The 12829-nt window shown below is 40.4% G+C and overlaps 2 protein-coding genes across 17 annotated transcripts in view; one reads left to right on the top strand and one right to left on the bottom strand.

Annotated features, from left to right (window-relative positions):
* Window positions 1-12829, bottom strand: part of LOC129007971 (T-cell surface glycoprotein CD3 delta chain) — a 35188-nt gene that overhangs the window by 16291 nt on the left and 6068 nt on the right. For 3 of the 5 annotated variants that reach the window (XM_054439451.2, XM_054439452.2, XM_054439454.2), the window contains one exon: window positions 6857-7051. The exons of 1 other annotated variant lie outside the window; for it this stretch is intronic. The gene's annotated coding sequence lies outside the window, so the exon portion shown is untranslated. Of the gene's footprint in view, window positions 1-1410; window positions 3663-6856; window positions 7052-12829 lie in introns of those variants that run through there. One more of the 5 variants, XM_063672138.1, reaches the window with a different exon arrangement.
* UBE4A (ubiquitination factor E4A) overlaps window positions 3613-12829 on the top strand; it is a 40425-nt gene continuing 31208 nt past the window's right edge. For 5 of the 12 annotated variants that reach the window (XM_063672128.1, XM_054439449.2, XM_063672132.1 and 2 more), the window contains exons 1-2: window positions 3613-3745; window positions 9170-9331. In XM_063672128.1, the coding sequence (XP_063528198.1) occupies window positions 9211-9331 (121 nt within the window). In that variant the 5' untranslated portion in view covers window positions 3613-3745; window positions 9170-9210. Of the gene's footprint in view, window positions 3746-8279; window positions 8411-8805; window positions 8832-9169; window positions 9332-12829 lie in introns of all 12 variants that reach the window. The other 7 variants (XM_063672129.1, XM_054439450.2, XM_063672134.1 and 4 more) reach the window with 4 other exon arrangements.

The raw sequence follows: 12829 nt of genomic DNA on the forward strand, positions 1-12829 counted from the left end.
ATATGTATATATATATATATATATGAATGACAGGGTCTTGCTCTGTTGCTCAGGCTGGAGTGCAGTGGCACAACATTGGCTCACTGCAGCCTCGACTGCCCAGGCTCAAGCAATCCTCCCACCTCAGCCTCCTGAGTAGCTGAGATTTCAGGTGTGTGCCACAATATCCAGCTAATTTTTTAATTTTTTTTTTTATAGAGACAGGGTATCACTATGTTGCCCAGGCCAGTCTCAAACTCTTGGGGTCAAGTGATCCTCCCATCTCAACCTCCTAAAATGCTGGGATTACAGGTGTGAGCCACTGTGCCCAGCCAGATTGTACCAATATATACTACCAATAACAACAAACAAAAGTGCCTGTTACTCCATACATGTTCCAACAGTGTATTATTAAACTTTTGAATCATGCCAACCTGAATGGCTTCTCACTATAATTTTAGTTTACATTTTTCTTATTAAAAATTGGAGGCTAGGCGTGGTGACTCACACCTGTAATCCCAGCACTTCGGGAGGCCAAGGCGGGTGGATCACCTGAGGCCAGTAGTTCGAGACCAGCCCAGCCAACATGGCAAAACCCTGTCTCTACTAAAAATACAAAAAATTAGCTGGGTGTGGTGGTGGGTGCCTGTAAACCCAGCTACTCAGAAGGCTGAGACAGGAGAATTGCTTGAATCTGGGAGGTGGAGGCTGCAGTGAGCTAAGATTGCACCATTGCACTCTAGCCTGGACAACGAGAGTGAAACTCCATCTCAAAAAAAAAAACAAACTGGAGTAAACCATTTGTTTTTCCTTCTCATGATATATAAGTTCACATCTTTGGTGTTTTTCTTATTGACTTACACTAACCCCTTACATATTTGGGAAACTAGGTCTTTTGTGATATTAGTTGCAAGTCTTTTTCCGACTTTATGTGTTTTTTAACTTTGCTTAAAAAAACACATTGGTTAGTTTTTCATGCATACTTTACAATTATTTGCATGTAGTATAATTCACTGGTCTCTTATGGCCTCTAGGTTACATTTCTTATTTAGAAAGTCTTCCTCCATTTTAAAATTATCCTTTTTTAAAAGTTCCCCCATGAATTCCTCTAGCATTTTTATGGTTTTATTTTACGCATTTATATCTTTGACCCATCTTGAATTGATTTTAGCATCAGATCTAATGTAGTAACCAATTTTAAATACAGATAGTTACCCAGTTATTCCAGAAATATTATTGAATGATTCATTTTGTGTCCATTAATTTTAAATGCTGTTACAACCCCACTCACCAGATTATAAGCTCCAAGAAGGAAAAGACTTATGTTTTTTCACTATGGTATCCTTAGGAACTAGAACAGTGGTAGGCACACAAAGATTGCCCAGGGCTTTTTGTGTGTGTGTGGTAAAAGATATATAACCTAAAATTTACCATTTTAACCTTTTTTTTTTTTGAGACAGAGTCTCACTCTGTCATCCAGGCACTCTAGTGCAGTGGCATCATCTCAGCTCACTGCAACCTCTGCCTCCCAAGTTCAAGCGATTCTCCTGCCTCAGCCTCCCAAGTAGCTGAGATTACAGGCGCACATCAACATGCTCAGCTAATTTTTGTATTTTTAGTAGAGAGAGGGTTTCACCATTTTGACCAGGCTGGTCTCGAACCCCTGACTTCCAGTGATCTGTCCACCTCGGCTTCCCATAGTGCTGGAATTACAGGCATGAGCCACTGCACCCAACCCCATTTTAACTATTTTTAAGTGTACCATTCAATGGCATTAAATATATCCACAATGTGTAGCCATCATCACTACCCATTTCAGAACTTTTTCATCATCCTAAACAGAAACTTGGTACCCATTAGACAGTAACTCCCACTCTCCTCTCCTTCCAATCCCTGGTGACCTCTATTATACTTTCTCTCTCAAGGAATGTGCCTATTCTGGGTACCACATATAAATTGAATCATACACTATTTAGTCCTTCTGTCTGGCTCGTTTCACTTATCATAACGTTTTCAAGGTTCATCAATGTTTCAGCATGTATCAGAACTTCATTCTTTTTCAAGGCTGAATAAGTCATCTGTAGCTATATACCATATTTTGTTTATGCATTCATCTGTTAATGAACATTCTGGGTTATTTCTACCTTTTGGTTATTATGAATAATGCTACTGTAAACATAGGTATACAAGTACCTGAGTTCCTGCTTTCAGTTATTTTGAACATCTATATCAAAGCGGAATTGCTTGATCATATGGTTATACTATGTTTAACTTTTTGAGGAATCATCAAACTGTTTTTCCAAAAAGCCTGGACTATTTAACATTGCCAGCAGCAACGCATAGGGTTTCAATTTCTCCACATCTGCCAACAATTACTTTCCTTTTTTTTTATAGTAGCCATCCTAGTAGGTATTAAGTGGTATCTCATGATTTTTATTTTCATTTCCCTAAAGACTAGTCATGTTGAGCACTCTTTCATATGCTTATCCACCATTTGTACGGTTGGCCTTCCATATCTGTGGGCTCTGCATCTGTGGATTCAACCAACCATGAATTGGAAATATTGCAAAATAAATTTCATCTGTATTGAACATGTACAGACTTTTTGTCATTATTCCCTAAACAATACAACACTATTTAGATTTATGTTGTATTAGGTATTATAAGTGATCTAGAGATGACCTAGTCATCTCTAGGATGACACAGGAGGATGTGCATAGGTTGTATGCAAATACTGCATCATTTTATATAAGGAACTTGAGCATCCATAGATTTTGGTACCCAAGGGGGTCCTGAAACAAATCCCCCACAGATACCAAGTGGATAGTCATTCTCTTGGAATATATCTTCTTTGGAGAAATGTCTATTCAAGTCCTTTGCCTTTTTTTGAACTGAACTGTTTGGGGGTTTTTCGTTCTTGTAGTTCTTTATATATTCTAAATATTAATCCTTTATCAGATATATGAGTTGCAACTATTTTCTCTCAATCTGTTAATTTTCACTTGCACAGCGCTTTTAACTCTTGAAAATTATGCTGCTTCTATTATTTATGTGTATCCCGATCTCTTGCCCTCGTGACCGGCCCGTCTCAGCCTCCCAAAGTGCTGGGATTACAGGTGGGAGCCACTGTGCCTGGCCATCTATGTGTATCTCAAAACAACCTTGCAGGATGTATACTGTCTCCACTTTACAGATAACAAAACTGAAATGCAATCAAAGATAGCACACTCCAAAGATTGCTCCAAAGACAGCACAACAATAACAACAAACTTGTAGTTGTTATTGCCGTTCGTGTTATCCCTTTGAATAATAGAGAGTAACAGAAGCTGCTTCAAAAAGGTCTAGGACTGGTGGGAAAATAAGAGAGCAGACCCCCAACAGAGGTTGCGAGGAGAGCCAGGGATCACAGAGTTTTATCCGCCCTCGGTACGCTGGTTTCCAAAACCCAGCCTCATATTCTATACTTCAAAGCGCACTGCCAGGTGGACCAACTCCCGCCCCCACAATCCGATCCCAAAGCCACTTCTTGCCACTTCCGCCCCGCCTCCAGCCCGCAGCTAACAAGCTAGCGCATGCGCTGTAGGAGTATTTGCGCGCCGGTCCCACGGCTGAGCCTGCACACCGTGCTTCCGGCGCGGAGAAGAACTTCCACATGCCCCGGCGCTTGTTGATGACGTAACTTCCGGTTGCTGTGCTGAGTCGGAAGTGGGAACCTTTCGGCCGCTGAGATTCTTTCGTGTCGTCGCTGCTGGCACTTCAGGCTCTGGTAAGACAGGCGATAGCTTCAGGGGACGGGGTCGTTGACTTTGCGTTGTGATATTTTCTGCTGGTCCAATGCCACTTCAGGCCTGTTCACTCTTCTCCAAATTCCTTCTCCTGTGCTTTCCTAACCAGGGACCTTCTCCTTCTTGAACTTCGACGCTGTCTGATTTGGAACCCCTTACAGTGCCCCAGCTTCTGATGTCTCTTTGTACATTTCTGTCCCCATCTTTGCCAAGCCCCTCCTGGAAGAGGCCGGAGCGCTATCATTGCATTATCTTTTGACTTACTTTCTCTAGAACGTGCCCCGGCGGGTGGATCTCCCTCCTTCCCGCGAATCCCTTATGAAACATGGAAGGATAAAATATAAAGAGTAGATAACAAATAGGCAGATGCCAAGAAGATAAGATTAATCGCGAGTCATAAGCAAACCAGTTGAATGCATACGTCAGGGTGTTGATATTTCTTAAGGCAGGTGATGAGTTCACCACAGATAACTCTTGGGGCACTCTGCTTCATGTTTCCTTGGGTTTAGAAGACACTTCTAAAATTGAGTGACCATGCCTCATGACCTTATATTTGATGAGCCTTCCCTTTAGGATCAGTTTTATGCCCTGAGAGCAAGCATGTGTTTAGTCTCGCTGTCATTTACTGTTTTGGTCTCACGTGGAAGCCCACCTGCGATAAAATGGGATCCAAGAAGGACTGCTGTCTGCTTTTTGACTTGAGATCCTTCTAGGTTGCAGATAGATGTGTTGATGGAATTTGTTGCCACATTAGCATGGCCTGATAGTGTTAGGTGAAACATACGACAACGAAAATTGTTTTTTAATTTCTATTTTAAATTGATATTTTAATTTCTATTTTAAATTGGTATATGTATTATTTGCCAGGACACAGACCTTAGGGGAGTACGATTTGATAGAGCTTGATTTTGACGATCCCAGTTTTACAAAGTGTTCCAGATATTTCTGTTTAAAAACAATACCAAGTCTGATGTTAACACACTTGTGTGTTCATGAGAGCTGACAATGGTCTTAAAGGATTAGTGGTACTATTCATAAACAAAAGCTTGAATCAGGAGGAAGTGACAGAATTTTGTAGGACAGCTATTATAGATATAGATCTTTGCAGCAAGTATATCAGAGTGAAACTTGTTTTCAAGGAGGATATATTTTAAAAGAATCAAATCCAAAAGCTTCTAAGGTTGGTGGCTGTACCATCCCAAAGTCTGACAACAGGATAATGTTGTATCCTGTCTGACAACAGGATAATGTTGTATCTCTGTATGGCAGTTGAAAATAGGGAAAAAAAATACATATATATGTGTGTGTGTATATGTATATATATGTGTGTGTGTGTGTGTGTGTATATATATATATATTTTTTTTTTTTTTTTTTTTTTTTGGAGACAGAGTCTGGCTCTGTCACCCAGGCTCTGCTCTGGAGTGCAGTGGCACGATCTCAGCTCACAACAACCTCCATCTCCCAGTTTAAAGTGATTCTCTTGCCTCAGCCTCCCAAGTAGTGGGATTACCACCTGGCTAAGGTGTGGTGGTATGCGCCTGTAATCGCTGTTAGTAGAGATGGGGTTTCACCACATTGGCCAGGCTGGTCTCAAACTCCTGACTTGAAGTGATCTGTCCGCCTTGGCCTCCCAAAGTGCTGGGATTACAGGCATGAACTACTGTGCCCGGCCCTGAAAATAGGAGATTATAAATCCCAAGTGACATTATTGAATATTAAACAAAATATTTAGGTTTTTTTTTTTTGGGTGATTATTTAGGTACTCTTATTTACTTTGGTAAATCCATTGAACAAATCTAAACTGGCATCTCCACAAATGTTCTCATCAAGTGATCAGTCCTCCTTTTTCCTGTAAAATTTTTCTATAAGTGACTACACAGTTTTAGCCCTTTTTTTTATGAAAAAAAGTTTGTGCACAGATTTGACGTACGTGTGAAAAAGATGAGCTTAGTGAAAGGTAGGTGAGAACCTTTTTGTTTTTCACAGATAGTAGAGATGACAACAGAGACTTATTTCCATCCACCATTCTACACATGCCAAGATACCAAAGAACCAGCGTCTAGCCTGGTAGCTTGACCTTCCACTGCAACCTAAGACAAGTAGTAAAGCCCTTACCTTGAAGTAGGATCATGGGTGATGCTGTTGATTACAAGGAGTTCAGAAAGAACTACATGTAAGATTGAAGCCATTCAATGACTACTTATTTAGGATTTTGTGATTGTGGTGTATAATGCCAGACACAGAAGAAAGAATAATCAGATATGAACATGTAATCAAAAGAGCTTACAGCCTAGCAGTGTAGAAGATCTGCTTAGAAATACAATGCAGAAAATTTAAAATCCTAGTAAAAATAGAGGTAAAATGTAGAAAGCTAGTTTCTTTATACAGTGCAACAGTATAGTATTGAGAAAGAAGGAAGTAATGCAATTTATGGTGATAAATTCTTTTTGTTTCTCTTGATAGTCTTTTTGTTTGTTTGTTTGTTTGTTTGAGAGTTTCCCTCTGTTGCCCAGGCTGGAGTGCAGTGGCACGATCTTGTCTCACTGCAACCTCCGCGTACCAGGTTCAAGCGATTCTCCTGCCTCAGCCTCCTGAGTAGCTGGGATTACAGGTGCACGCCACCATGCCTGGCTAATTTTTTTTGTGTTTTAAGTAGAGACAGGGTTTCACCATGTTGGTCAGGCTGGTCTTGAACTCCTGACCTTATGATCCGCCTGCCTTGGCCTCCCAAAGTGCTGGGATCATAAGCATGAGCCACCGTGCCCGGCCTTCTTGATAGTCTTAAGAGCTTCTCTGTCATGTGTCCTATATTCCTGGCTTTCAGCTTCCTTTCTGCTTATGTGTTGCAGGTGATGCCCTTTGTAATAATCTGGACACTTTTCAGTTGTGTTTTAAAAAACATCAAACTGGTTTAGGCATTTAGGGAAATTCTATTGGTTTTTATAACTGAAAAGTCCAGACTTACCTTTCCATCTCTCAATTATATTTTCTAGTGTATGCTGGCTTGATTTTAGGCTAGGCCTTTTCTAAATGGTGTAAAGATGGCAACTCTATCTTACTGGCCTAGCAACTCAAGCAGGAAAAAACTCACTTTTCCGTAGATTCAACTGAAGTCCTGAAGGTGGTATTCATTGACTCTGTTAGGCCTCCATAGTGTCTTGTGCCCACTCCTGGATCAATTGCTTTGGCCGGAAAATGCTGTATTCTTTTTAGCCTGGCCAGACTTGTATGTTCATTCCTGGGGCTAGTGGGTGAGGTCAACCCCTTCTGAACTGGTCAGCCTCTTCTGGATTGAGTGGAGTGGATACCCAAAGGAAAAAAAATGAATGTGATGTTTTAGAGAGAGAAATAACAAGAGCTCAATATACTTTTTGCATTCCTCTGGAATTTGAGGTATTTTAGGATGAAAGTAGAATGGTGGTCAGCTAACAATAAGACAATTCTTGGTGTTTTTACATTAACTAGAGGTAATAATTAAACTTATGCAGTAATTATTACATGGGGAAAATCCCTCTCATTAATTTCAATACTAAATATGGTATCTTTCCCTTTTTTTGCATTATTAAGCTTGACTGAAATATACATAGCAAAAAATAAAATACAGAAGGCCAGGCGCAGTGACTCATGCCTATAATCCCAGCACTTTGGGAGGCCGAGGTGGGAAGATCACTTGAGGTCAGGAGTTCGAGACCAGCCTGGCCAACATGGTGATACCCCGTCTCTACTAAAAATCCAAATAACAGTTCAATTCCTTGAAGCAGTAAAGCTTTGAGCTGCACTGAGAGGAGACTAGACTGCCTAGGTCATTACAACTAATTAGCCGTTAGCTCTTGTGTGGAAAAAATGTCAGAGGGGCATGAAGCAAGTGCTGAAGATGCCTCAGAATTGTCAAGAAATGTTATAAATAATCTCTTTCTCTGGTAAATAAGGGTAACTTTTTCGATCACATTAGCTTTTCTTTTTCTTTTTTTTTCTTCTTTTTTTTGAGACGAAGTCTCACTCTGTCACCCAGGTTGAAGTGCAGTGGCACAATCTCGGCTCTCTGCAACCTCTGCCTCCCGAGTTCAGGCAATTCTCCTGCCTCAGCCTCCCGCTTCCCAAGTAGCTGGGATTACAGGCACCTGCCACCACGCCTGGCTAATTTTCGTGTTTTAGTAGAGATGGGGTTTCACCATGTTGGCCAGGCTGGTCTTGAACTCCTGCCTCAGGTGATCCCTCAGGTGATCCACCTGCCTCAGCCTCCCAAGGTACTGGGATTGCAGGCATGAGCCACTGCACCTGGCCCACATTAGCTTTTGTTAATATGATCCTGTGAGGAGACTTGCCTCAATAAACTGAAGGTAAACCAAATGTTCTTTTTTTCTTCCTTTATATCCCTACCCCCGCTATTTCTAAGGTCTCTGTCCTTGTAGCAGTTCAAGATCCTTGTGAACAAAACATTCATACCCTTTGTCTCTTCCCACCCTTTTCAGGGTTGTATTTAATATTTCTATGTCACGGCCTTAAAATTTCAGAAAGGGGAGAAAGCCTTTCAGGGAGCCCTGCTTATTCTGTTGTGCCACTGAGTTCACTTGGTCTCGAATGAGGAAGTGTAATCAGAAGAGTGTGAATGCAGGCTCAGTCAGCTCTACTAAACACCTTTGAGGTATCTATATTTCATATTACGCAGTAGACCTGACCATTGGAATTCGTGTTTCTTCAGTATTATTTTAAGAAATCAGGTAAACAGTGAAGGTTAGATACAGCATGAAGCAAAGACCATTTAATTTTTAGTGGAAGAAATATCGGTATTTTTAAGCCTAGAAATAGATTGCTTAATCTATGTTAAAAACCCACAACATACAGCTGAACTGCTTCCAATCCTGATTTGCCAGAGTCCAAATCTAAGATATGGGCTTTTACTTAATTTATATGTAGCTGAGAAATATCCATCCCCAGCCCTAAGTCACAGAAGTGCCTTGTCCTCGCCCCAGTGAATGAGAACTAGACCGCCAGCTTAATTCTTGGGAAATCCATAATTCTTGTCTTATTATTTTTCAGTGCCACATTGTTATCACAATTAGTAGGTGAGTTCCTTCTTTGACTTCAATAATTCTTTCTACTTAACCTGTTTTCTTAAAGGTATAGCAAATAAAAGCATATCAACAGCTAAATGCATTCCAGCTGAACATGTTTTAGACTTTTTAGTTTCAGCTATCCCCAAATCAAGCCACTGAGTCCAGCTGGTAGGTTTGTAACCATTTTGCCAAAAATGTCTTGAGTTTGGGGACAGGAATTAGAAAATCTTAACCCAAAGTATTTTTAAATGTATTGTATTTGAGAAATGGGAAAAGAAACAACCACAGGTATGTTACAGCTATTGTGTTATCTGCCCTCTTGGGTCTAATACCTGTCCTTTGAACAGCCCCTCCCGCTAGGTCTGGATGGAGGATACCTTAAAGTGAAATGACAGACCAGGAGAATAACAACAACATCTCAAGTAACCCCTTTGCTGCTCTTTTTGGCTCCCTGGCTGATGCCAAACAGTTTGCAGCAATCCAAAAAGAGCAGCTGAAGCAACAATCTGGTAAGTGGAGGAGCCAATAGCAGCAAATAAGATGACCTAGAACGGGGTCTTCCCAAATTAAGTATTCTTTGAGTCCTTAATTGCAATTGGAATTTAAGTTTGGAACAAAAGTTGGTTTTTCTTTGTTTGTTTAGAGCAGAAATTGGGGTTTTTTTGTTTGTTTGCTTTTGTTGTTGGTTTTGTTGTGAGTCCCTCCCCTCCCGTGTCCTCTCCACTGTACAAAAAGAGACCAGATAACAGGTGGTTCCATAGTAACAGATGCCAGTCGTGATCCCAAAGCTATCAGGCTGCTTTCTTTAAAAGAAAAAAAAATCACCTAGTAAAAGCTATTTAAATAAATGTTTTTAACATGGGACACAGAGGTGGCAAGTGTAGGTGTAGAAAGCAAGTCATGTGCAGCTATAGAAAGTAGATGTAAAAGGAAGAACTATAAAAGCTTTTTGACCTGTAGACAAATGAGACTTGTTCTTAAGCTCAGCACTTAAAAGGCCCTCCCAAGCAAAGTGCTTCTTCTGTTCCAATGAGTGGCATCATTTGTAGCTTAGTCCTGTTAGGACAGACTTTTTTAAAAAATCTGATCCTTAGCCTTACTATGAAAAAAATCAGAATAACATCTCACTAATCAGAAAAAATGCTTTTCTTTCGGGGACCGAATTTAAGATCAAGTCCAGCTTCCTCCTATAAGGAGACATATACACTAGAAGAATTAGGATTTTTCTCAAATATGTTAGTCTTCTGAAGATATTCACAATCTTTCAAACCAGAAATTGCTCCCCTTCTCCTCTCTCCGAAAAGAATAATAGTGTTTTTCTTTTGAGAGAAGGAGAAGTATTTGCATTTTCCTGTTATTTTGTTTATTTAAAAAAAAAAACATTCAGGTGCATAGCTGACTTTTGGCCTTTCAATCAGAAAGGGCTGAAGAAAAAAGAGGTAAAGGCAAGATAGATGAGTGATTGATGCAAGGGAAAAACAAAATCAATGTTGATTTTTTTTAACATGGTATTTTCAGTCTCTGAAATCTCTCCCAGATTTCTGTGATACGCGGCCAGAATGGGAAACTCTGGTTTAGAAGATTGTAGGAGAAAAAGCAGAGTGAAAAATAGAAAAAATAAGGAATGAGAAAGTATGATTTATGAGTGTGTGGTTGAGGGAAATTTTGCTAAACAGATTCTTAGCTTCTGTCACTATTGGAGGTCAGAGAAAAACTCAACAGTATAGCAGCTGAGCAACAGAACGCTTGTCCTTCTGGCTATAAACAGACTTAAATCTGGCTAGAGTTGGGAGCATTGCAGGCACATGCCCTTCTGTTACTATTTTGGCACCTCATCATCCTAGTTTATTTACACTGAGTTTATCATGCCACCAGGTCCAACCTGTTTCCACTAGCAGTTAGTACTTTGCCAAAACCTTTGGCTTCCTATATTGAGCTTATACTCACCACACTGAAACAACTCTTACTTTGAGAGTTTTACCTGGGCTTTCAGAGTAACCATTCTGACAATAGAGAAAAGTAGATATAGACTTATATGTGGCATATAGTGAATAACACTACTTTTATGTAGTCATTCAACATGAATGATGGGGCTGGGCGCAGCGGCTCACGCCTGTAATCCCAGCTCCTTGGAAGGCCTAGGTGGGCAGATCACCGGAGGTCAGGAGTTTGAGACCAGCCTGGCCAGCATGACAAAACCCCGTCTCTACTAAAAACACAAAAATTAGTCGGGCATGATTACAGGCGCCTATAATCCCAGCACTCTGGGAGGCCGAGGTGGGCAGATCACCTGAGGTCAGGAGTTTGAGACCAGCCTGGCCAACATGGTGAAACCCCATCTCTACTAAAAATACAAAAATTAGCCGGGGGTGGTGGTGGGTGCCTGTAGTCCCAGCTACTCGGCTGGGGCAGGAGAATCGCTTGAACCTGGGAGGCGGAGGTTGCAGTGAGCCAAGATCACACCACTGCATTCCAGCCTGGGCGACAGAGTGAGGCTCCATCTCAAAAAAAAAAAAAAAATCAAAGGATGGGAGCAGATTTTGAGGACAGAAGTTTTAAAAACAAAAAAAAATAAAAATCAAAGGAATTTCATCAATAAGAAAAAAGTAACAAGAAAGAATAAAAAGTTACAAAAGATGTGACATGCAACTTATAAGCAAATGATTAAAAAATGTATTCTCATCAATCAGAGAAATGCCAATTAAAACAACCATTAAATAATTTTTTTTACCTATAAAATTTGTGAAGATTCAAACAGGCACTCTCTCATATACTGTTGGGTTTGCATGTAAATCAGACAGTCTCTTTGAGGGTAACTTGGTAGTAAATGTTAACTTTTTTTTTTTTTTTGAGACGAAGTCTTGCTCTGTCACCCAGGCTGGAGTGCAGTGGTGCGATCTCAGCTCACTGCAACCTCCGCCTCCCGGGTTTAAGCAATTCTCCTGCCTCAGCCTCCCGAGTAGCTGGGACTACAGGTGCGTGCCACCACGCCCGGCTAATTTTTTGTATTAGTAGAAATGGGGTTTCACCATGTTAGCCAGGATGGTCTCGATCTCCTGACCTCGTGATCCGCCCGCCTCAGCCTCCCAAAGTGCTGGGATTACAGGTGTGAGCCACCATGCCAGGCAGTAAATGTTAACTTTTTAAATGTTCAAGCTCTTTGATCCAGCAGTTCTGCTACTGTGAATTTATCCTATAGAAATACTCATACAAGTAAACAAAAAGAGTTAAGCTGTATTCAGTGCAGTATTTAAAATCATGAAATATTAGAAACAACCCTATTGTTCATCAGTTGAAAAGTAGCTACATAAACCACAGGGCATGCAAAAGATGTGATACAATACAGCTATTAAAAAGAGTGAGGTAGGCCTCTAAATGGCCTAACAGGGAAAGGTGTTGGTGCTGATTAAAAGGCAAGCTGAAAAGAGCTATGTATAGTATCCCATTTTTTAAAAAAATTAAAAAGATAGTAATGAATATTAGCGCCAGAAAAGAAAAAAAATTCTTGAACACTGTTAAGTGTCTTTAGGGAATTGGTTCAGGAGACTTTCTATACTATATTTTTCTGTACAGTTAAGAACTATTAAAACAAATGCAATATCTTAAAATCAGGGAGAAAAGCCATACATTTAAAATAATTAAAGGCTGGAACTGTAAACTAGTTCAACCCTTGTGGAAGTCAGTGTGGCGATTCCTCAGGGATCTAGAACTAGAAATTCCATTCGACCCAGCCATCCCATTACTGGGTATATACCCAAAGGACTATAAATCATGCTGCTATAAAGACACATGCACACGTATGTTTATTGCCGCATTATTCACAATAGCAAAGACTTGGAACCCACCCAAATGTCCAACAATGATAGACTGGATTAAGAAAATGTGGCACATATACACCATGGAATACTATGCAGCCATAAAAAATGATGAGTTCATGTCCTTTGTAGGGACATGGATGAAATTGGAAATCATCATTCTCAGTAAACTATTGCAAGAACAAAAAACCA

The sequence above is a fragment of the Pongo pygmaeus genome, chromosome 9, assembly GCF_028885625.2.
Source record: "Pongo pygmaeus isolate AG05252 chromosome 9, NHGRI_mPonPyg2-v2.0_pri, whole genome shotgun sequence".
Taxonomy (NCBI): Eukaryota; Metazoa; Chordata; class Mammalia; order Primates; family Hominidae; genus Pongo; species Pongo pygmaeus.